Below are 25,008 nucleotides of genomic sequence, written 5' to 3'. Positions count from 1 at the left end.
TTCTGAGCTTGGGCCTAAGAGACTTGAGCTTATAACAGAGCAGCTGGGCGGGAGGAAGAGAGACATTGCAGGACTCCCAGTGATCAGCCACAAGCTTGTGGAGAGAGCTATGCGTGGTCCACATAGATAGAAATTTGAACCTGCTTTTTCTGCTGGTGCTAGAAGTACATGACAGAAGAATCGGACTGTGATCGGATTTATTGCGAGGAAGAACAGAACAGTTTAATCTGTCCCAACAATCAATGAATTCAGAATTTACCAAAGCTCTGTCCAATTTACATTCCACATAATCCTCTCCTCTTCTTCCGTTCGACCAAGTGAATTGAAGCCCAGTATTATCAACCTCCAATAACTCCCCATTTCTAATGAATTCTCTAAAATCCCTGCAACTGCCTCCAGATGGACTTCGACCTGTTTTTTCATGCGCCCCTAATACCGCATTAAAGTCACCCAAAATCAATCTTTTATCACCTCCTACCACTGAGAGCAATGAATCCCACAAAACTCTGCGCCTGCCAGCATTGTTACTACCATAAACAAAAGAAATGTGGTAATGAGATTGAAGGAGACTATACCTCAGAGTCACATGCTGGTCATGATTGGTGACAGTGGAACACCGATCCATGTGCCCAATTTTACAAAAGACCCAAATGGAATTTACATCATTGCGGGTAACGAATTGCAGACCAATAGACCTCCAGAACTGATCAGGGACTCTATCAGGATCAATCATAGGTTCAGCAAGGCAGACAAGGTCTAGGTGATTGCTTCGACAGATTAACTTGAGAGCCCTCTGGGTTCCCAAATTCAGGATACCCCTGCAATTCCAGTACAATATATTCATCACTACTGGGAGTCGACTCGTCCTGTCAGACGAGACTGTTTGTTTTTGCCTTTGGATTTTTTACGGGACGTGATCCAATCACTGCTCTCAGCTGCATAGTCCTTCACAGTACATATATCTCTATTCTGTGTTCTAATCATATGTTGAGTCCATTCAAAAGATTCAGAAAGATAGTTTACCTCTTTTGGCAGCCCTGTAGGTATACGAACATCCAGTTATTCAAGGTCGGACTCAGCCCTCCTGTCATCTTCACTACAGTCCTCCCAGGTATCCCGTTCCTTAGATTCATATGTTTCAGAGCGGTGCAACACTATTTGAAGATTATCCACATTTCCCTTGTTTACCCCAAATGGGTTGTCCTCACTGCGCAGGACATTCGCCCCCTCCTGGTTCTTATCATTGGCGACCGGGTTGGATTTAACACGCTGCCAGGATCGTTTAATAGGCGGATTAGGAGGTCTGTTGCCTTGAGGCTGTGTAACATTGGTGTTCCTCCTGCAAGAAGCTGAAGAATGCCCAATGGCAGAGCAAGTACCACACAACATAGGTAAATTCTCGTATTCTAAGAAGACCCATTGTTTATGCTCATCAGTGTCAACACGGAGCCTGTCCTGAATTTCTGAAGTGAGTTCAACATCAATAAGAACTCTGGCATAGTGACCAAATTCACCATTAATCGTGTTATAGTCAAATTTAATTGGAACTCCAACAGCTCGAGCAATGCTCGCAATGATTCTGGAATCCCAGAATTCCCAAGGAAGATTATAGAATCTTACCCAGACTTGTGCAGAGGCGGATTTGTGAAGCTCTGGGTTGAAGCCGGGAGTCCAGGGCGAGAATCTGATAATACCCGGCTTGAGAGAAATTGCACCATGACTCCAGATGCTTTGAAGGGCACTCTCATCAGGCATTACAATCTGAAAGAATCCTTTACCAAGGGAAATCAGTTTCCAATCAAGATTGCGTCTGCATACCTGGTTTAGCTTCTGTTTGAGATCAGCATGCTTCCACGGCTTTTCCCCTTTATTTAGAGAAATCCGGCCAATGACAGAATGTTGTACAACTTTCACGCGTTCCTCGTAGAGTACTTGAGGAATTCGAACAGCATGAAACCCTCCTTCATCAGAGATCATTGGCTGTGTTGGAGCAGGCATCGCGATCGGCGAAGGTCGTCCTGCTGACGGAATGGAGTTCTTCACGACATCAGCAAAAGAGTTCCGAGCAGGGACTTTTGGTTCAGAAAGGCGAGAAAATGAAGATCTGCTGAAGAGATGCGCAATTGCAAAGTCTCCCAGGTCTCCGGCAGCCGTCCCAGCCATGGCGGTTAGTATTTTTGTTAGTTAAAGACCCTATTTGGTAAAGAGCGTTTTGTAATAAAAAGAGCGGTTTTGACCAACTTTAGTGGTTTGACCACTGAAACTGCTGATTGGGGTGTTTGGTAGAGAGAGGTTTGGGGGAGAGTTTTGGGATGAAAACGCTAATTTAGAAAAAGCTCCTAAAAGGAGTTTTTTCAATTAGCGTTTTGCAATATTAAAATTAATGGACTTCTTTAACCCTAACAAGGTGTTTGTTAGGAGGGATATAGGAGGTGGGATAGGGATAAAAATCACGAGATAAGTTATCACGTGTTTGTTTGTGAGATAGGAGAGTGAGACAGATGAGGGATAAGTCTCTTATCCCTCAAATCCTATACCCAGGAGGGGGGTGGTATAAGAAGTGGGATAAGCTCCTGCGATTTTAATAGGATGGAAAAGTCTATCTTATCCCTCAAATTAATGTTATGTAGTTTAAATACGGTTAAAATAGTAAAATGTATTATTTTATCCCTATCCCTATCCCACGTACCAAACATTGAATAATAATTCTCGAATTATATTTTTATCTTTATCCCAACTATTTATCCTTGTCCATATCCCAACTTTTATCCTTATCCATATTCCAATAGAATACCAAACGCCCCGTAATAGATAGACTCCTCCTCCAATATTAAAAAAAGAAATGCACTTATTCGTCTTTTTGCACAAACCGTTGTTATCAATCAGCTAATTTTTATCAAACAGGTCTACACAAACAGCTAGTTAAATCAGCTAATGTAATCAGCTAACAGCTAATTCTCAAATAGGGCCAAAGTATAATGTAGCATTAAATTATTGATCTGGTGTACGGATGACATTCCATTCCAACCCAGCTGCAAATCCTTGCCCCATTTGGGGCACTTTTTTTTTTATAACAACATTATTTTAATAGTTTTTTAGATTATAAAAATATTGTTTCTTTTATTAAAAATATATATATTTTAATTTGTTGTGTTTATGTTTCTTTATATATTTTGGTGCAACACTTTATATATATATATATATATAGTGTTTTTATCTAATAAGAATTTAATTAAATTTAATATATTTTTAATTTGTAAAAGAAAATATGAGTATAACAAGTGTCACGCTTCTAAAATACTCAATGATTAGTCTTGATAACAACTACATAAATAGGATTAAAAAATAGAGTAATAGTTTAAGATGACATTAGAAAAATAAAACAATCTGGAAGAAATGAAAAATAAGTGGCAAAATTTAATTTGATAGTAGAAGATAATAGCTTTTAGCTTTTTTTAACATTTTCTGCTTTCCTTTTCAAACTAAAACATTATTAACCAAAAGGGCAAGTGTATAATTGCAAAATTTAACAAAAAAAGAAAGACTAGTTAAGCATTCCACGTGGCATTTTAATTTTGTAGATATCTTTAATTAATAGAATCCTTGACCCACCTCTATCCTCAAGTCTTTTTGTCGCATTCGCCAGCCTGTTCCCAAAATATCTTACTATAATGTCACCTGATTTTCTTAAATTTGAACATTGTGTTTGGATCAAGACACAAGAAACACCCGGAAGAAGTAAGGAGTTTGAGTTTGAGAATGGGGATTCAAAATTTCTTGTCAATGAGAACAGATCAGCAAAAAAGTGAGCTGATTTCTTCTGATTTCCAAGAGTTGAAGAATGCAGCAAAGAATCTAGCCAATCATGCTATCAAGCTTGGTGGATTGGGTTTCGGGACTTCTTTTCTTCAATGGATGGCTTCTTTTGCTGCTATGTATGCCCCCCTTTCTTCTATTGATTTTATTGGCATGCTTCTTAGTTGATTTCATTGTTTATTACTGTTTCTGGTGTATGTTCTTCATTGATTGAAAAATGAGCTATCAAGTCTTTGGATTAACCTAATTTATTATGGATTTTGAGATAATGATCTGCATATTTTGTGAGATTTGGATTTCCTGGCTTATGTTGCTTAAGTACATGGATGAGCGTGTCTACAATGAATCTCTAACCTTGGAAGATATTCACAATGTTTGATTCAATTTCTTCTTTATTCATGTTTCAACTGAATAAAAAGCGTTCCTTTGTTAATTTGGGAAACTGTACTTTTTCTTGTGAGTTGGGGTTTTTGGCAAGATAACTTTTGTTGTTTATATGCACTTGAAGTTTATGGCAATGTGTATATGCTTTACTTTAGGAGTTCGTATCTTGTGCTTAAAGGAAATTTTTGAAGATTATGAACTGATTGCAAGCTTCAAATGACATGTTCTACCTCTATAGAAACCTTTCACTTTCGTTGATTATGATCTTCTAGCCTAACATACTCATCCGTTGATCCATATTGCAGTTATTTGTTGATCTTGGATCGAACAAACTGGAGAAGCAACATACTTACTGGCTTATTGATCCCTTACATTTTCTTCAGTCTTCCGCCACTATTGTTTAACATTTTCAGGTGAGAAATCGTCTTTTTCAGTAGCTCGTATACTCTGTAATCCTTCCCCCCGCCTTCTTTAACTTAAAGTTGTTTCATTGAGCAGGGGTGAGGTTGGAAAGTGGGTTGCTCTTGTTGCTGTTGTACTCCGTCTTTTCTTCCCAAGACACTTCCCAGGTATACTCATTATATGACAAGATCTACTCAGCTGAGAAGTTTCATTGCAGTCCTTTTTTCATATATAAGTGCATGCGATTAGTCTGTTCGTATTTCCATTCCTGTTCGTACTAGCATATATAGTGCTGCTGTGTGGATGTTTATCATATAAGAAAGATGATCATGGAACAATTTTCTTGACTGGTGTACATCTATTGTTGCAGATTGGCTAGAAATGCCAGGTGCTGGGATTCTACTTATAGTGGTGGCTCCCAGTTTGATCGCGAGCTCTGTAAGGAATAGCTGGATAGGCGTGGGGATATCCCTTGTCATTGCTTGCTATTTGCTTCAAGAACACATCCGAGCATCTGGTGGGTTCAGAAACGCATTTACAAAAGCAAATGGCGTATCGAACACCATTGGCATAGTCCTTCTGTTTGTTTATCCAGCATGGGCATTGGTACTTGGTTTCCTTTAGGCGAACTTAAGCAGACTGTACATTTACTTTGACATGGCATTTCGTTCAGTTTTTGAGTTATTCTTGCTGTGTGATTCAGACCATTTGTATTGCCATTGCCGAACCTTGAAGAGTCTTTTGTTACTGTTTCCTGTAATAATAAAAAAAAAGTTTCAGAAGTTCATAATGTGTTAATAATTGATTCTATTGTTGCCAATATAAAGCCTTTTCATGTCCATATATCTTCCTCTGCTGGTATAAATCCCCAAATACACAGCCAATCAAATTTTGAAGTATGCTTCAGCATAGTTGAAAGGTATATACTAATTATGAATGTTATGGTTGTCATTTCTTGCTTTTCATATTATGAATGTTATGATTTATGTCATTTTTTTGTGGCAATTTTTTTTTTCCACTGCATGAAAATTCAGAATGTCTGTCATAATTGTAACATAAAGTGTGTTGTAAGGATATTAATGTTGGCATTTCTTTTCTAGGATGCTCTGTGATACAATTTTCAGCTTATGTTTCTGTGAATCTGAGACAAAGTACTTGTTGTCCATTGATCATAAAGTAGTCCTTTACTGAAGGAAACAATTTTGTTTTCAAAATGAATTTGATTGATCAGTTTTTGAGATTGATCGGACACCCTTTATGCTACTCTTTCAATTAAGATTGATCGAACTCGAGATCTAACTTTAGGGATTAGAATCCTTTCACAATCAAACCATGAAACAACATTTGTAACATGTAACAAAGTATAAATATATCATTGATATGCAAGCTGAGGGACATGACCCTTCAAATTTGTTTATCTATGAACATTGATCATGTTTAACAACAAACAGAGCTGCTGAAAGCATAACTAAACTCTTTTCCCTTCTTTCCGGAAGTCAACCAAAGGAGAGTTCTGCAAATCTACACCTCGTGTTCATGCTTGAAGAACTCCTTCATGCCTTTAATTCCTTTGCTTCACTGTATAGTTGATCGATGCAGTCCTGTGCAAAAACAAATCCCAAGATAATGCAAATTAAATTGTAATCTCTCAAAATACAGGATATTTTGATGAATTTCGCCTAAAAATACCTTATAATGTTTGAGTAACTGCGGCCTCTTGAGCTTAAATGTTGGAGTTACCATATCTCTCTCCATATCAAATGGACGAGGTTCCAAATGAATTGCCTTTAACATTTCAAATCCCCGAAGCTGCACCGATGATTTTCCATGTTAGTTAAGGAGAGAAAACAAAATAATGCACATTAGATAGCTGAAACAGAGAAATAATTGACATACCTTGTTTTTCTGAGCAGTGCTATTCAGTTCATCTAAGATATATTTCTTAGCCTTCAAATTTTGGCACAAAGATTCAAAATCACCTGTCACATTATTGTTTGCTGCCCAATCCTGAAGTGCCTGTCCCTCAGGCACAACAACAGAAACAAGAAATGACTCGAAGCTGTTTCCGTAGATCCAAATCTGTAAAGAGTAAGAGTTAAACCAACTGATATGTTGTAGAAAATAAGAAAGTTCCACAAACTGTCAATTTGACGTACTGATGATACAAGAGGGCATCGTGAATATGTGTTTTCAAGGTTCTCTACTGCAACATATTCACCTTGGGATAGCTTAAATATGTTCTTTTTCCTGTCAATGATCTTCATTGCTCCATTTGGTTGCAATTCACCAATGTCACCTGTAATGTTTCCAACATTATATATTCAGTACTCAGATTTTTCGATTACTAAACCAGTTTCGCTGACTAATTAAAAATATTGCTCAGGGAAAAGATAGAAAATACTCTTGTTACCTGTATGAAACCATCCATCAATAACGACTTCTTTTGTCAAATCATCTCTCTTATGGTAACCAGAAAATAATGTATTTCCCCTGAGGCAAATTTCTCCCCGTGGAACGGTGGATAGGGCATCGTATCCCATCTCCGGCACAGACTCAAGCCTCACTTCAATGGTTGTCATGGGGACTCCAACAGTTCCAATCATGGGATATACATCACCTATTGATGTTAAACAACCTCCACAACTCTCGGTCAAACCTATTACAGATGAGAAAGGAAAATATTAATATTAGTTGGCCAGTACTGCTATTGCCTTCAATCCTACATTACTGAACAATGCAGGGTTGCAGAAGAGACTGACAGACTTCCTGTATTCTTTATAAGAAGTCGGTACAAGAATTTCCGCAAAGTTCACTTAAGGCTTAAGCAGACAAAAGTGTTGTATCATACCATATCCTTGTGATAAAGTGGAGCCAGAGGTGACTCTTAAAAACTCCTCAACATGCCTAGGCAAAGGCGCAGCGCCAGATAACAAGATACGAACTCGACCACCCAATGTTTGTTTTGTCTGCCAAAAGATGACACATGTTTCAGTCCGATAAACAGAAACTTAGGACAGGAGTGGAGTATAAGCCGATCACCAACCTTTTCAAAGACGAGCTTATCCGAGAGAGGTGATGCTTGTGCTTGTGGCAGACCCTTCTCTAGATTTCGTAGTTTGCTGTCAGCATATTCCAAATTAGTTTTACACCCAGGACATGAAGGGTCTAGGATTATAATGAAGCTCAAACAGTTCAATGCAACTTACTAGTTGTAAGCAAAATCGAAAAATCTCTTCCTCAAAGCACCTCCAGCTGACATTTTATTCATTGTACCTTCAAGAACAAGGTGAATGGTTTAAAGTTAAAGCAACAATGACAAATTGAGTTGTATTATTAAGAAAATTAGACATGCTATTTGTATTCATCATACCAGTATATATACGGTCATAGACTCTAGGAACCCCGGAAAACATGGTTGGCTTCAACTCCTGAGCATCCTCAATCAAGTATCTTATATCCTATATTGGAAATGAAAGACAAACATGGTTGATAAAGGGAATAACATATAAATAACGAGAAAAGAACACGAAGTTTGAATCTTGATCTTTACCCCTCTCCAAAATCCCACAGAGGCACCTTTGTAGATACAGTATGTTTCCATTACTTGATCATACACATGAGCCAGAGGCAGGAAAGAAAAGTATGAATCTTCTTCCGTAGCCTGCAGCAAAGACAGCACTAAATGAACTTTCTTCTTTTCAGTTGTGATTATATGCTCAAAATTTGTTCAGATGTTTACCACTCTATCCGTAAGAAAAAGTACGTGATCAACCGACAACACTTCAGCCATGAGAGCCCCGTTAGTAAGAATAACACCTTTTGGGTCTCCTGTTGTTCCACTTGTATACATTATTGTGCAGATGTCTGTCTTCTTTTTCGGAGGAAATACGCAATCTAAATTTCCCTGTTAGAAACCAAGAGCAGGTTAAAATTGCAATGACCGATGACTTAAATGGAAAAAACAACAATTATCATTTCGAAAACATACCAATTGACAAAATTCGTTCCAAGAAAAGCAGGAAACACCCAGTTCCTCAGCTTCCTTTTTTTGCGTATCGGAAACATTTCCAAAGCTAACAATAGCTGTAAAGGAAAGAAAAGAAGATACTTTAGTTATCATTTCTTCAAAGAGGAGATGGAGTTCATAGCCTGTTGAGTTAACCTACTCTTTAAATATGAATTGCAGTTTGGCAGGCAAGCTAAAATCTGCAGAAATACACACCGAATACGTTTAAGTAAAGAGAATGAAGATTGGAGGTGGAATCTGAAACAATGATCTTTTATAACTTACAGAAGAGAGCTTGCTCTCTTGAACAAAGGCTAATGAAACTTCAGCATGATTGATGATAAACTCTACTGCATTAGGACCTACAAATGGTAATACCAAATCAAAATATTGTTAATTCTGGTATTATAGATTCACTTGAAGTAAGACAAATAATACATACCAAGGGTGTCATATAGTGGTACATAAGTAATAGCCTGACTGTTACAAGCCTGAGGAAAAAAGACCAATCAGAATTCATCAGGGTACAATTCATAAAGGTCATTGAAATTTATTTCCTTTCAATAAATGAATGATCTTCGCATTTGATTTCAATAAAGTCATTTCCCACCAATTTGTGTATAAAGTTTCAATGGAATATTGACCTAGCACTGAAGACAGTTAACTATACACTAATGAAGCGCCACGTGTCACAAGGACAGTTCTGGACTAGGCCAATCCTGTGTGGCGTCGAGACTTCCCTGGCCAACCAACCGATCCCAAGAGAGTTTCTCCCCTTAATGCCCATCAAGTCATACTTAGGAGAGAATGGTTGGGCCTGAACAAAGATACTTAGCATACTGTCTCAGAAGGTTTCATGTATATCAAACCTCAATTCTCGTAGGACCACCCATAGTGGGCTCTCTCGGAGCCCAAAGTGTCCATAGGGCTCATTCAGGTCCACCTCTCTTGCCTAAAGCTCGGATGCCCGCATCCTATTCCCCGATGTACTAAGGTGGATCAACTTAAACTAGTACGAATCACTCACTAAGAGGGTGGCGGAGATCCATCGCGGAAGAGTCTTGTCCCCTATTGTGCCTATATCCACATTCCGATGAGTTTTGCACATAAATTGGCCGGAATGACTTTATTAAAATAAGATGTGATTGCGAAGTTTAGTGATTTTATTAAAATGAAATTCAATAATCTTTTTTGAAATTGATCTCAAACTTAAACTTGAGTAAATACAAATTAAGCATTCTAACATAGACATGAATACCTCCATTGCAGTAATCCATTCACGGCAATTAGAACCAAAGATGCCGCAACGATCTCCCTATGAATACATACATCCATTATAACTTTTCAATTACTTAATTAGGGAAAACTAAAGCATTAGAGGAGATCAATTAAGTGATTCAAGGACTAACAGGATTAAGGCCACGGCTTCTGATAGCCGAACCAATTTTAACAGCAGAATCATAGACCTGCTTATAGGTCAGCCACACATAAGGACCCACCACCTGCAACCATTAATTTTATCTCATTTTCTTCACAGAGAATTTCAATTTTCAACAACCATTTATTGCACATTAGTACTACTTGTTTCAATTTTCCATTGACAAAGTTGAAGACTTTTAAGTATACCTTCGAATCTGTGATCTCGCGTTTTCCTAGCATTTTGTTGTTCGGATTCTTCAGAGCAGAATCACTGCACTCCAACAATTACCAACATAAAGAAAAAGCTATTAGTAAATGCTAATCAGATCAGTAAACAAATTGGCCTATTAGCTCAGCTGGTTAGAGCGTCGTGCTAATAACGCGAAGGTCGCAGGTTCGAGACCTGCATGGGCCATTTTTTTTTCCATTTTGAAGAAAAATGAAAAAAATACTGAATCCGTTACACATTAGAAGGCGAAATTTCTGGGTAAATGCCAAAGTTAAACAACTTTATTTGTTTAGTGAAAAACTAGAAAATGGAGAGAAGAGAAAAACCTGAAGAATTGCCAAGGAGAATCCATAGCAGGAGGGACCTCAAGGAGAGCATCTTTGGCATAAATGGACCTGTAAACAGGTCCTGCTGATGGTTTACCATTACATGCATCTCTTGATTCTTCAACCTTAACTAAATATTCCATTGAATTTGATGTCATCCTTAATTTACACAAACAACAAATCTTATGCTAGCTACCTAGCTTTCTGGTAAGAAGATATTTTGTTGTTGAAGCAGAAGAAGAAGGAGGTGGAGCAATAAATTGAAAGGTAGTGGGAGATGAGATGAGATATGTGAGCAATTTAATTAATGAAAGAGTGTTGAGAACTGTGGGTTTTAGCTTGCCAACCTTATTTATTATGGTACATCTTTTCCCATCTACTTTACTGCTCCTCTTTCATCTTCTTGCATTAAGACTAACTCATTTGTGTTAATACTTGTGCCAATTTTGTATTCTTTTTTTTACTCTTAAGTCCATAAAAAATTTGGTTGTTATTAGCCAAATTTACTTTTCTAAATATTTGGAATAATTATATAAACACCATTTTAAAGAAAATGAAGGAATTTGAATTTTAATGGCTAAATTTGTTTCTTTCTATATGGTTAAAATCAGAATTTATATAGATGAAAGATGATGAAATTAAATTAAATAGCATAGGTTATACTTTATGGTTTATGAAATAAAATTAAAATAACAACATAAAACCACAGGGTAGAGAGTTTAGTCTGTTGGTTGAGAGCTTACCTATGACCGTTGAGGTCATGGGTTCAAATCACATCGGGTTGGGGTGGGTTAGAGGTTTTCTTTTGTTTAATGTAAGTGCATTACGTACAACTTTAAAATAAACATAAAACAACAAAAAGAAAAATGATAAAATGGCAAGTCGTTGCTATTTTAAATGACATTCCCAGAAATTAAGAGATTACTCATGGACATCAAACAAACTTATAATCAAAGTTGTAAAAAAACGTTAGACGCTAGTTGGACGGATAATACCCTCGAGGATTAATCGGATTTGTAAGTCCAAGCGGTTGAAAATCGCATAAGAGTCAATAAAACGCTTAGAGGGACTAATCGTAGAAAATCGAGGCAGATTCTCAATTTTGAGCGCTTAGACGGTCTAGACGACCTTCGTTTCGAACAACGCTTATAACGAAGGAGATATGAATTTTTCTAGGCAGATTTCTAGACTTACAGTTTGATTTCCAACTATGATCTTCAATAATGATAGATGAATTTCACTTCTAACCTGTCAAATGAAGTAGCAAGAGTGAGGTTGAGTAAATTTAGGAGCTAATTGAGAGAATGAATGCTTAAAAAATCTATAAATAAGAGTTGTTTCTTCCATTTCAAAAATCAACAGACAAACATAATCTCAAAACTGACATTTCGGCCTTTAATTCGATTTGTAGCCTTCAATTCATCATTTCCAAGCTATAATTTCTCATTTCCAATTTTCAAGTTTTATTGTCCAATTTCTGATTTACATTTTCTGCCAAAATCAATTTTTTTAAATTCAATTCCTAAAACTTCCATTTTAACCATTAAAATTCGTCTCCAAACATTCAATCTTCGTTATCAAGCTTGAAATTACATTACCCAAGCCCTCAACTCGTCTGAAATAAAATTCCATACGATCCGCAATTATCATCTTCTTCATCACTTTCGAGCTTGCGAGTTTCAAACCAGAAAAACCAAAACCTCTATTTTTCGTCATTTCCAGCTTATAAACCATTTTCATTCTATATTTCCAAATTCTTTATTGATTCAATTCAACCATTCAACTCAGAATCAAGCGTTTGATTAATTTCAATTCGGTTGAAAAACTCATCCCTATTGAAAAACTTTTCTCTCAAGTCATTTTCTGAAATTTATTTCAATCAAACTGAGCCTATTTCTTCCAGTAATTTTCACTTAATTAACATCCATAATCCATTCTTCGAATTACATTGATTGTTTCATCTAAAACGATGATCAATATTTTTGTTCAAATAATTTCTAACCCTCAAATTTAGTTTTATTCAATACTTGTGTTGCTGGAAATTATTTTTGCAAAGTGGCAAATTTCATTTATACTCCTTCTAAAATATTATATCTTACTCCAGTCCATTCACCAAAATCGACATCCCATTGGTCAGTTTTGAAACTAGTCATTAACGACCTTCGACATCTGCGATTCGTACATCAACGACCAGTTTGTCATTTTATTTAATTCTGTAATTATTTTACAATTTTACATTTTAAATTGTTTATAGATTTTGTATGTTTAATTTCTTTACATACTTAAGCTATTATCGTGTAATTCCCTGCTTATTTCTCATATTTGTAATCAAGAATTTTTTACTAAATAAATAAAAAGAAGAAAAATTAAAGAATCTCTTTATGTTGATTTTCATTTCCTTAGAAACTCTTTTAAGCTAGTTATGCTTTTTATAAGTGAAACTAGGGATCCAAGAGGAATTTTTATTTTTATTTCCAGTCATTGAAAATCATTTCATTTCTAGAAGTCAAGTTTAAGCGTATTCACTGCTCTAACAGCATTTAAATTTTATTTGAGAATTAACTTCTGATATGTAGGCCAAACGCCAAATTCAGAACGGTGATGAACTTCTGTGAAGCGAAGTGAGCTATCGTAGATCGGGATGAAAGGAAAGCGAGTCAATCGGGATGATGAAGGGAATGGAAGGGAAGGGAAGTGAGCGATCGAGGGAGGGATGAAGGGAAGGATGAGGTCGGTTGCTGTATCAACCGGAACGGCTACAGTGGCGAACGACGGACGACGGCATGAGCAGATGGCGGACAGGAAGCGAAGGAGAGCGGAGAAGAGATCGCTTCACGCTTTATGCTATTTTATTTCTAATTTCACGCAACTACTGTGGAGGAATAGTTTCGATACAAACTTTTATGCTAATAACATAATTACAAAAAAAAACCTGTTAAAATGTTAATAACTATCACAATATTTTTTTTATCAAAATGTCTAAAATATTTATTGTGTACGAATATATTTACAACTAACCAATAAAACATGTACGAAACTGCTTCAGTTTATTGATAAACTTGTTTGGAAGGTCCGAGGTGACAGTTAAATAATAGTCAAACCAGTATTTTCAAATTTTTGATAATGTATGGCTAAAATGGATCTTGTTTGAAAACGTTGAGATTAAATTTGCACAATTCTGTTTATAGTGTCATGGAACCGTCTGAACTAAAAGCTCAAACTGATAATTAAGGCTCAATCATAAATCTTATATTAATATGTGACATGTAGGAGAGCTTTACTATTAAGGTTTTATATATCTATATATATATATATATATATATATATATATATATAAAAGTAAATACTCAAGTTCATAAAAGAATAAAATAAGTACTAGTGTAAGGTTTATAGGTATGTAACATCATGAATATAATGAATTCCTTGGTGTGGACAGATCAATCTATTATATATATTGGTAGATTTGAATTAGTGGCAGATATGGAGTATTAATTTGATGGCTTATTCTTCGTTATAGGTGACCAACTTTATTGATTCATAAATCTTTAAAATTTATCAAGTCTACTAATTCAGACAACATTATTAATTAAATGTCCTCTTAATTAGGTTTATTTTTTATGTACTGTGGAAATGTAGTAAATGAATTTGATCAATCATATTACATCTAAGTTTATTAAAAATCTAATGGAGTACTTAAGTTTATAAAATGCAAACAACATGTTTCTAACTAAACATCTACAACTTTCAATTTTAAAGTGAAAATATAAACATGAGCAGAAAAATGAGTAACCAAATACCTCTTTAGGCTTCGTTTGATTCATGGAATGAATATAATGGAATAGAATAAATATTACCAATAAATTGAATAAATATTACCAATCAATCAATAGGATATGAGAGAATATGTATTCCTTATGAATAACTATTTACATGTTTGGTTGATGGAATGAGATAAGATAAAAATAACTAGTTGTTTAGTTCGGAAGATAACATTACCCTCAAATGTAATTTTTTTTTGTATTATTTCTAAAATTTTAATTATTACTATCAATATTCAAATATTTATATACTATTATGAAAGAAAAAACGCGAAAAAATAAAACAAAAAAACGATAAAAACATGAAAAGGTAAAAACACAAAAAACAGTAAAAAAAAAAATGGTAAACGCGAATAACTATACAAACAAGAAAATGTCAAATATGAAAAAAAAAACTTTTGTTGACGGAAGATTCCAAGATTTAGGTTCAAAAGAAAAACCTAGTTATAAAACTTGCGAGGTCATTGTAGGGGGTCAAACCCTTGCTCGTTCCTGGTGATGTAAACAGTGATATAAAACGAAAAAGGTTAAGACGTGCTTTTAATAGGGTAAATTACATATATGGTGTACAATCTTTGTCATTTTCACACTTTGGTGTACAACCTTCAATTTTATACACAAAACTATATAACGTTTTGGTGACCTTCCACTAAAGTGTACAACCGGTAATTATGACCTGTCGTCAAAATACCAACGTGGTGTGTTGCCTTTGCATTGACCGGTCAACTTTGACTTTTAAGAAGGTCAAATTGCTGATGTGACACGTTAACTTCGCATTGACCGGTCACAATTACTGGTTGTACACTTTAGTGGAAAGTTATAAAAAGGTTGTACAGTTTTATATGCAAAATTGAAGGTTGTAAAATGTGAGGGTAAATTATATCAATGGTACCTGAATTATACCACAGTTCACATTTTAGTACCTGAATTACATTTTGTCTCAAAAATATACTTCAAGTAGTGGTGACCGGACAATTTAGTACATTTGACCGGTCACTAACTGGTCAACGCGGGTTTGACCACTTTTATATAAAAAGTTGGAACCCACCATACACACAACTACATAAAAAGGATAAAATTACCCTTTACTTTTTTTGCTTCTAAGAGATCAAAATTAAATCTATAAATCTTAAAAAAAAAATCCAAAAATCTTATATACATTACCAAAAATCCAAAATTATAACTCTCTCCCCATTTTATTTTTTATATATCTTTACACTGACAAAAAAAAAAAATCAAAAAATCACTGTATCATCACCAACCCTTCTCTCTATTCATTTCATGGAACATAAATAATCTGGTTCTTTTTTCTTTTTCCTTCACCAACCCCATTTTCAGCTTATTTCTTGCTCTTCTTCTCTGTACATTATATTAATGGAGCGAGCAAGAAGGTTAGCAAACAGGGCAATCATGTATTCTCACAATGAGTCTTCTGCTCTATTAAAATCTTCATCTCCTGTATTGTTAACTCCTCCTACGTAGGTTTCATCATTGTCCTCTTTTGCTGCTAGAAATCCTAGATCAGGTAAAATGGTGTCTTTTTTTTTAATGTTGCCGCTGCTGGTTATAATGGTATTGGGTCACAATGTGGGTTGTTGAAAGTGAAAGGGAGTACCTGTCGCAGACAACCTACCTGGGCATCCGATTCGGTGGTAGGAGAAGGCATTCGCCATTGAAGTTGCAATTCTGGTTGGAAAAGGATTCGATGGTGGGAGAACCCGATTTAAGGAGAAAGAAAGAGGGAAAGAAAAAGAGAGAAACTAATTTGGGGGAGAGAGAAACAAAAGAGAATATTTGTTTTCTAAATTTTTAGTTAAAAATTGTAAATCAAATGATCAAACTCTTAAAAATTTGTAAGCCCTGTTTGGGAATTAGCTGTTATTAGTTGATTTGACTAGCTATTTGTGTAGACCTATTTGGTAAAAATTAGCTGATTGATAATAGCGGTTTGTGCAAAAAGACGAATCAGGGGATTTTTTTAATACATAAAAATATATTTAAAATAATTAAAATTATTTTCTGTTGAAAAAATTTGAATAAAATTATTTGTTAATTTTAATACCAACAAACACCTTCTTACATGAACAGTCGTGTCTTTCGTGAACAGTCGTGTTTGTACGTAAACAATCGTGTCTGTCCGTAGGAGTTTTTACCATTGATCTTATCATAAAACTCCTTCACTAATATCCGTTTGATTGATGTGCAAGCCATGGATTTTGAACACAATTTAAGAGCATTGCGAGATCCATCTGATGAGGATGAATCAGATGAAGCAGAAAATTGTTCCTTTTTCAAAGAGGAGAAAACTTCGGTAGTTCACAAGAAGCCGTGAACTCTGATAGAATATGCCAAGAACTAGAAGCTTGTGTATGGCAAGTTTCATATTAATCCAATTCCTCGGTTCAGGTTTTCTATAATTTAGTGTTAATTATATAATTTCTGTTTTAATAATATATTTTATATTGTTATTATGGTTCCTGTTTCATTTGTCTATTTGACTAATATGGTATATGTTTTTTTTTTTCAAAGAGGCATACAGGAATACGTTGATGAATTGTCTTGACGAATATAATATAATTCCGAACGTTTGAGTGGAAATTATATTAGGCAAAGTGGACAACAAATATATATATATATATAGTTTATATTTTTGTTAATTATTTGTTATGTATCTGTTTGATGAAACAGATTATAAATTTTCTGCTTCTAACTTGGTTTGTTTGGAATTCCAGGAAGAAAAAGTTGTCAATTATTGTCTGGTTTCTGTTTGTTTAAACAGATTAATTGCCTTTTGGCATGTATTGGTACAAGAACGATAATTGAAGATGGATCCGGTTTTAAGAACACGGTCACTTCAGAGGCTTTAGGCCTACTTGTACCAGTGGCAACGTGTAAGCCACAATGAAAGTCTAGAAAAATTCACTGGTATGAATTTTAAAGACTTGGTGATAAAAGAAAATTCTGTTTTCTTTAGAGATGATGATGATATGCGAAAATTCCATATTTGATATTCTCGCGCGTAAGGGTTGATTTACATTCGAAATGTGAAATGTCATAAATTGAAAAATCTGAGTAGTGATGTTATCTAGCCGAGTTAGATGCTGGTAGATGAACATTAGTTAGCTGGATTTAATTTATGAAAGTCACTAAAAATGTAGAAATCAAATTGCATACGTCACAATGATGGAATCGAAGAAAAATATCATATCAGTCGGTGAATATGCGGAATAAAAAGCTTCTGTATGATGAGTTACAGGTAGAAAAGCTTTCGTGTGATAACACCATTAGTCAATTGATCTCAACGAGTGTCATCATTGTTGATTTTGTAGAATCAAAGGATAACACAGCGGATCCGCTAACCTAGAGGTTAAACCGAGATCAAATTGAAAAATCATCGAAAGGAATAAGACTAAAGCCCATAGAGAAGAGGCGTTATGTGAAGGAAAACCCTACCTAGTTGACTGGAGATCCCAAGATCTAGGTTCAAAGGGACAACCTAATTGCATAAACCTTGCGCGTTCACTGTGGGGGTTAAACCCTCGTCCATTCCTATATGTAAACAGTGACACCAACGGGAAAAGGTTAACTTATATGCTTTTAATGATACATTGTGTGTCAGTATTCTGAGCAAATAAATCACATATGTCAGAGTGAAGTGGGGTCGTTTTGATGGAGACTAGTGTGGGGCCTAGTTATCTTAAACTCTCGCAGAACCAGGCGATGTTCATGACCATAACGAACATAACCATGAGAACCATACCGTGTTATGTTGGTATCTGTGTGGGGTATATCAGCGTTTACACAAACGGCAGAATAGTTCAAAGACATCGCGCCTACTAGTCAGCCAGTAAAGTAAATATACTTTCATAAGGGAAGGTTCAAGGCACATTAGCTACATATCCTATGCAGATATCTTCTGTAGAAAGTTATCACCACATCCTAATCGTCTCGTTTTTTAATTTTATTCATGTGGGGGATTGTTGGAAAAATTTGAATAAAATTATTTGTTAATTTTAATACCAATAAACACCTCCTTACATGAACAGTCGTGTCTTTCGTGAACAGTCATGTTTGTACATAAACAGTCGTGTCTGTCCATGTACAGTCGTGTTCGTTCGTGAAATGACATATCCTTTCGAGTTCTATTTATATAGAATGGATTGTCAAAATTCATAAGTTGCTAAAAGTTGTAGAAAATATTCTCTGGAATTCTTCATGCTCTCTGTCTGTTCACATTGTTCTTGTTTTCCTACTCCGGTGATGACTAGGCTACACACGGTTTGAGTTCGCTTTCGTAATCTGTTGTATCCTGGGAGACGATCGTCAATAGCGACGACATCTGTCTTAAGGAAACTGCTAATACAGCCCTCAGATTTGTCTAACTCTTTCCTTTTAATTTCCAGTTTTACTGTTTATATTTTTTTTTTGTTCGTTTTGTTCTTTGGTTAATCACATCTAACATTTTTAAGACAGACGTAATCGTTTGTCTAACATTTTCATGTCTTTATTAATGCATACACGTTAAAGAAAAACATATGTTTATTTATACATGAAAATTAATCAACTAACTTCCTTAATGAAGAGCTTCTTCAAAAAAAAAAAATCTTCTGCAACAAACAGATTCCCAGATTTCTTCCTAAGGTCGCAAGAAGCAAAAAATTGAAGAAAAGCGCAGGAGAAGATGAGAGGATCGAATGAAACGTTTATTTGGCTGGAGGAGGAGTCTATCTATTAGGGTTAAAGAAGTCCATTAATTTTAATATTGCAAAACGCTAATTGAAAAAGCTCATAAAAGAAGCTTTTTCTAAATTAGCGTTTTCATCCGAAAACTCTCTCCCAAACCTCTCTCCACCAAACACTCCAATCAGCGGTTTCAGTGGTCAAACCGCTAAAGTTGGTCAAAACCGCTCTTTTTATCCCAAAACGCTCTTTACCAAACAGGGCCTAAATAAATAGTTAAATTCGAATTGACTGGTTATTGCCAGTTAAAACTATTAAATTGTCCGGTCGTCCATATTTGAGGTATATTTTTTAGACAAAATGAAATTTAGGTACCAAAGTGTGAATTAAGGTATAATTCAGGTACCTTTAATGTATTTTACTTTAAAATGTGAAAAGCGACAAAAGTTGTAAACAACGTATATTTACCCGCTTTTAATAATTCTTTATTTGTTAGAAGTCTGAGTAAGAGTAATCACTTATATGAGAGTTAAGTGGGTCGTTTTAAAGGAGAATAACGAGGTTTAATTCTCGAAAACTAATGTAGAACTAAAAGATGTTCACGATAACGTACATAATTATGAGAACTAAAATTGTCCTATGTTGGTATTTGTGTGAGGGATATCATTGTTTACACAAACGACAGAATGTTTAAAGATTGTTGCATATTCATCCTATGTAAATATCAATTGTAGAGAGTTATTCACCGCATCGAATTTTTTTCGCTTTCAATTTCTTTCATGTTAGGGGTTATTGGACAATTTGACTTTTGAATTGTTATTATATGTCAACTAGAGGATCAAATAGATAACGGATAAATGAAGTTTTAAATAACATGTAATATATCATTGAATTTTACTTCATGAGATATTTCCAATGGTATATTATAAGCTCAAACGGATAAATAATGAATGAAAAATTGATGCTCAAAATATGCCACATGAATGGTTTGTTGAGGATGAAAAGCATTTGTCCCACGTTGGTAGTTTGAGAGGAGTTTCAAAGGTTTATATAATGCTTTAACTAATTACTAACCAAAAACTCTCAAACGCACGGTGAGGGCATATCAAGTTTCAATGGCTTGGAGGCACATCTGCACATCATGGGTGATGTGAATGCCGGTTGAAATGTGCCCTCTCAGGCTGAACTCCTTCTGGCCTGATCCATAATTTTTTTTTTCTCAACCGTTAGAATTGTTTTGAATTCAAAACCGTAATGGTTACAAATTTAATTAACCATCATTAACCAAAACGAACTTTATGTTTAATTGACGAGTTAGTTTTTAGATGTTTTTATTTCCAGTCCTCTATTTGAATTTTTCGTCTCTCAATTTTCGAATAGACAAAGAGAAAAGAAGTTTTGAATAATTTCATTTTCAATCCCTAAAGTTTTTATTTTTCATGTTGTTTCTGTTTCGGATATTCTCTTCGCACATTTAAAGTTTGTATGCTGTTGTTGTATTTTGAAAGGTGATTATCAACAACGGTCAAATCTTTCTAAAGAAATTAATTTGTTTATGCTTTAGCTTCCTTTTTCTGTTCTTGTAGTTATATTGAATTTGTTCAGCATATTATAATTTTATTATTTTTTGTGATTTCAGTTTAATAAAATTATTATTACTATTTTTTTTTTTGTTTCTATTACGGATTTAGTAAGGATTGGTGTTGTTAATGTTTTTTTATATAGTTTTTTACTCAATATATTAACATATTATTTTGTGGGTATGTAACCCAATAGGATTAAATCCAATGTAAATTTGCGATCATGAAAGCCAACAACTGAAAATGACAAAATACGAAATTGTCAAAATTAGACAGGAAAATGCGAGAAATTGATATAAGAAAATGACTTTATAAAAAAATAAATATCAAAAGACTAAAGTGTATGTATAGTTGTGGTGGCTGTCCAAATTAGATAAATGAAATTGCTGGAAGGTAGGTTGGGTAGGACAAAATTAGATTAATGCTACTTAAATATTTGGGTAAATTACACCTATGGTTACTGAACTTTATCCATTTTTATGTATGGCCACTGAACTTCAAAACGTAATATGAAAATTATTATACTCTATATTTTGTTACACTCATGGCCATTATTACTATTGATTCATCTTTTTGACATTTAACTCTCTTTTCAACATGTTAACTTTTCTCATTTTTCAAAAACTATAATTAACATAACATGGAAAATAAAGGTTATCTTACAAAGTAATGAGTTAGTATACCAAAAATTTGGGGTAAATTACACCCATGGCCACTGAATTTTATACATTTAATATTATGGACACTGAATTTCAATTCGTAACAATATGGTCATTGAACATTACACTTTTTAACACCGGTGGTCACTCAACTTCTCAAAACGACCGTTGACGGTCTCAAAATAAAAAATTCAAAAAGTTAATGATATTCTAAGGAACTTTAATTCTTGAAAATTTTCGTTTTGAGGTCATTTAGGTGTTTTTTGGTTAGGAGAGAAAGAAAGCTCAAAAAAATGTGATTTTGGAATATAAAAAATGTGGTTTCATGGTAAATATCGTTCTGAACAACTTTAATTCTTGAATATTTTCATTTTGAGGTCGTTACCGATCATTTTGAGGAATTAGTTAAAGTTCAGTGGCCACCGGTGTTAAAAAGAATAAAGTTTAGTGGTCATACTATTAAGAATTGAAGTTCAGTGGCCACAATGTTAAAATGAGTAAAGTTCAGTGGCCACAATGTTAAAATGAGTAAAGTTCAGTGGCCACAATGTTAAAATGAGTAAAGTTCAGTGGCCATGGGTGTAATTTACCCCAAAAATTTGTTGGTTATCTAAGAAACGCCCTTTCACGTATATGAGAAATCTTTCACGTGGTGTTTGTTAGAGAGAATATAAAAGGTGAGATATGGATAAAAAAAAATACGAGATAAGTTATCTCATATTTGTTTTGGAGATATGAGAGTGAGATAAGAGATGGATAAGCCTTTTATCCCACTAAAGGTATACCTAGACGGGACGTTTGACATTTTATGGGGATATGGATAGAGAGAGATAGAGATAAAATGATTCATTTTACTATATTACCCTTATCCAAATTTAAATAGAAAGTATATATTATTGTAGTATCAAACGTGGACTGAAATTAATTAAATTTAATTTGTCCACCTAATTTGAGAAATACTTGGAACATTGTATTAAATTTTCAAAATAAAAAAATAGAATAACTTGAGAAATACTTGGAATATTGTATTAAATTTTTAAAATACAACAAATGGAATAACTTGAAAATTACTTAGAACATTGTATTAAATTTTCAAAACAGAAAAAATAGAAGAACTAATGTATTTAAGATGATAGATTAAATTTAATTAATTTCATTTGACAATGATACTACAATAATATATGGATAAAGTTGGATTTTTAAAAGTTTAACGATTAAAATTAACTTGAGAAATATTTGGAACACCCTACTAAATTTTCAAAACACAACAAATGGAATAATTACTAACATAAATGGGTCGAGTTCCAACAAGCGTGACCCACTCGAAATATCCAACAAAAGCAAATGGCATAAAAAACTAACCAGTGACCATATGATGGGAAAAACGACTAACAACAAAAGCAACAATAATGCGGAATTAATTTTCGTTATCAATCTTTTTCCAACTTATATGAATCTTTGATGAAACTAAGAAATAGAGCAATAACCGAAGCACAATAATGCAATGACAAATAAAAATGGAAGCCATAACACCACATGCTATTTTTACATGGAAAACCCCCTCACTGTGAGAAAAATTATGGGACTATAGTCTACTAAAATATTCCACTATATCAAATAATAATGGGAAATACGATAGTTCTTTCCTAAATAATAGTAGAGGCATATACAATTAACATCATACTCTTTAGGAACTCTCCTTCAAGAAGTATGGAATCGAAGAGAAAATTCAAAAAATGAGAAATACTCTAGAACACACATTTTGTCAACAATCTTCCCCTTTACATGAATTGACCTTCCCGGCCTCTAAATCTAATATCCTCCAATCAAAACTAGTAACAAGATGTCTAGAAGCTCATGTCCAAAAATCAAGAATTCCAACTGTTCGATCTCCGGAAAAAGATAACTCTCTAAGGCTAGACGAATGGAGAAGGAAATTAGATTTTCTTTCTTTCTCTTTTGTGTTTGTAGCTACTTTACTCACCCAATTGCTCTTAAAACTTTGTAACTATTAGGGTTAACACTTGGACCTAATCCAAATTTAGGCTTCTCATGGGTGAGAAAATCCCAATAAATCTCCCTCTTTCTGACTATGAGGAGGAGTTTGTCATCCCGATGATGGAACAACACACCTTCAGCTTCTCCCTTACTAAAGGCTTTGTTAAAGTATTGAAACCATTATCATTAATGTGAACTTTTTCAAGCTAATCAACCTTTCTTGAAGAGCATCTCTAATCCAATGATACCTCATATCAATATATTTCATTCTAATATAGTAAGCAGAGTTTATAGCAAGATGAAGAACCACATGATGTTGCTTCTTAAAACCAAGCTCTTATAGAAATCTTTTAAACCATAAAATCTCCTTACATGTTTCTGTTGTTGCTATATACTTTGTCTTTGCTGTAGAAAGTGCAACACATTTCTATAATCTTGATTGCCATGACACAGCTCTCCTTGCAAAGGCCATCAAATAACCAGAAGTGGACTTCAAACTATTTTTGTCTTATGCCATATTGTACCGGTGTATCTAACAAGCACTGACTTTCCATTTCCAAATATAAGACCCAATTTGGAAGTACCCCGTAGATATATGAACATCCACTTAATTGCTTCGCAATGCTTTTTTCCCGGATTTGATAGAAAATGGCTAACACCCCCTCCCCCCCATTGCATGAGTTATATCAGGTTGTGATCACAACATAGTATACATCAAACTTCCTACTGCTGAGGCATATAGGTCAATCTTATGCATGCTACAAGGATTTCGATCAAAGGTTTTAAGTCGAATAAATTCCAAGACCACACTCCCTCGAAAAAACTTCTAGATGGCCCAACATAAATTATGGAAAGGATCATTCAATTTTGATAATCATGAACTCCACCTCATAATTTAAAGAGTAAATCCAGAATGAGTAAAGGAAAACAATTGCAAAAAAATACAAAAACATCAAAAATACAATCAAAGGACGAGGGAACTTCCTGCAATTCGACAAAAGTCATGTAACTTTTTGCCTCTCGGCAATCAAAAGAGTTATTATGTAACTTCTTACCTTTTGGTAATCAAAGCAATTATTATGTAACTTCATGTCTTTCAGCAATCAAAACGGTTATTATGTTACTTCTTACCTTTCGGCAATCAAAACAGTAAAACAGTTATTATGTAACTTATTGTCGTTCGACAATCAAAACAAGTAATTATTGTTACTTCTTGCATTTCTGCAATCAAGCCAATTATTATGCAACTTCGTGCCTTTCGGCAATCAAAACATTTCTTAATAAAATTGAATCCTTACAAAGGCATACTACTTTTTTTATTTATCTTTCAGAATTCCTTAATCGACTATATTAAAGGTCAGTCATATGCATGTTACAAGAATTTTGATCAAAAGTCTTAAGTCGAAAAAATTCCAAGGAACACACTCTCTCAAGCAAATTGAAACTGCTCTCATACAGATTAAGGATGAGACCATTCGATCTTAGTAATCATGCCTCCCATCTCACAATTTAAAATGGTTATTTTTTACAAAATGCATAGAATAAAAAAAGTAGCATGTCATAAATGTATCATTAAAAAATAAGGAAGCTGAAACAATGAAACGTAACACCAGGCACTTCTTTCTACTAGGTACATCGAACTCTAAAGAACTCAGTTTTTCCCAGAAAAGGGGAGGGCATATGATACCATA

At 34.4% G+C, this 25,008-nt stretch overlaps 2 protein-coding genes and 1 non-coding gene across 3 annotated transcripts; 2 read left to right on the top strand and 1 right to left on the bottom strand.

Annotated features, from left to right (window-relative positions):
* Nucleotides 1-3,691: 3,691 nt before the first annotated feature.
* Nucleotides 3,692-5,384, top strand: LOC136209948 (cold-regulated 413 plasma membrane protein 2-like). The gene is made up of 4 exons (XM_066001583.1): nt 3,692-3,935; nt 4,506-4,613; nt 4,699-4,769; nt 4,973-5,384. Exons 1-4 carry the CDS (start codon nt 3,760-3,762, stop codon nt 5,224-5,226), a joined length of 609 nt encoding a protein of 202 aa, XP_065857655.1. The 5' UTR covers nt 3,692-3,759; the 3' UTR covers nt 5,227-5,384.
* Nucleotides 5,385-5,956: 572 nt separating this feature from the next.
* Nucleotides 5,957-10,895, bottom strand: LOC136209967 (probable CoA ligase CCL6). The gene is made up of 19 exons (XM_066001607.1): nt 10,583-10,895; nt 10,235-10,298; nt 10,018-10,110; nt 9,867-9,923; nt 9,051-9,099; nt 8,894-8,970; nt 8,769-8,808; nt 8,591-8,685; nt 8,342-8,506; nt 8,153-8,263; nt 7,973-8,060; nt 7,809-7,875; nt 7,646-7,721; nt 7,451-7,568; nt 7,013-7,258; nt 6,759-6,898; nt 6,499-6,681; nt 6,292-6,411; nt 5,957-6,203 (listed from the first exon to the last, which is right to left on the bottom strand). The coding sequence occupies exons 1-19, from the start codon at nt 10,738-10,740 to the stop codon at nt 6,156-6,158; spliced, it is 1,995 nt and encodes a 664-aa protein (XP_065857679.1). The 5' UTR covers nt 10,741-10,895; the 3' UTR covers nt 5,957-6,155.
* Nucleotides 10,369-10,442, top strand: TRNAI-AAU (transfer RNA isoleucine (anticodon AAU)). Its single transcript has one exon. It is a non-coding gene; the product is annotated as a tRNA-Ile (tRNA).
* Nucleotides 10,896-25,008: the final 14,113 nt, after the last annotated feature.

Source organism: Euphorbia lathyris, chromosome 10 (assembly GCF_963576675.1).
Source record: "Euphorbia lathyris chromosome 10, ddEupLath1.1, whole genome shotgun sequence".
NCBI classification, from domain to species: domain Eukaryota; kingdom Viridiplantae; phylum Streptophyta; class Magnoliopsida; order Malpighiales; family Euphorbiaceae; genus Euphorbia; species Euphorbia lathyris.
This window is presented reverse-complemented; position numbering and strand designations above follow the sequence as displayed.

Bases quoted from the DNA above. Each gene is read 5' to 3' on its own strand.
- LOC136209948 (XM_066001583.1), top strand. From the start codon at position 3,760: ATGGGGATTCAAAATTTCTTGTCAATGAGAACAGATCAGCAAAAAAGT. The intron at 4,614-4,698 runs GTGAGAAATCGT...TTCATTGAGCAG, and splicing joins CTATTGTTTAACATTTTCAG to GGGTGAGGTTGGAAAGTGGG. The intron at 4,770-4,972 runs GTATACTCATTA...CTATTGTTGCAG, and splicing joins CTTCCCAAGACACTTCCCAG to ATTGGCTAGAAATGCCAGGT.
- LOC136209967 (XM_066001607.1), bottom strand. From the start codon at position 10,740: ATGACATCAAATTCAATGGAATATTTAGTTAAGGTTGAAGAATCAAGA. The intron at 7,259-7,450 runs GTATGATACAAC...CATCTGTAATAG, and splicing joins CACTTTATCACAAGGATATG to GTTTGACCGAGAGTTGTGGA. The intron at 6,899-7,012 runs GTAACAAGAGTA...GAAACATTACAG, and splicing joins TGATGGATGGTTTCATACAG to GTGACATTGGTGAATTGCAA.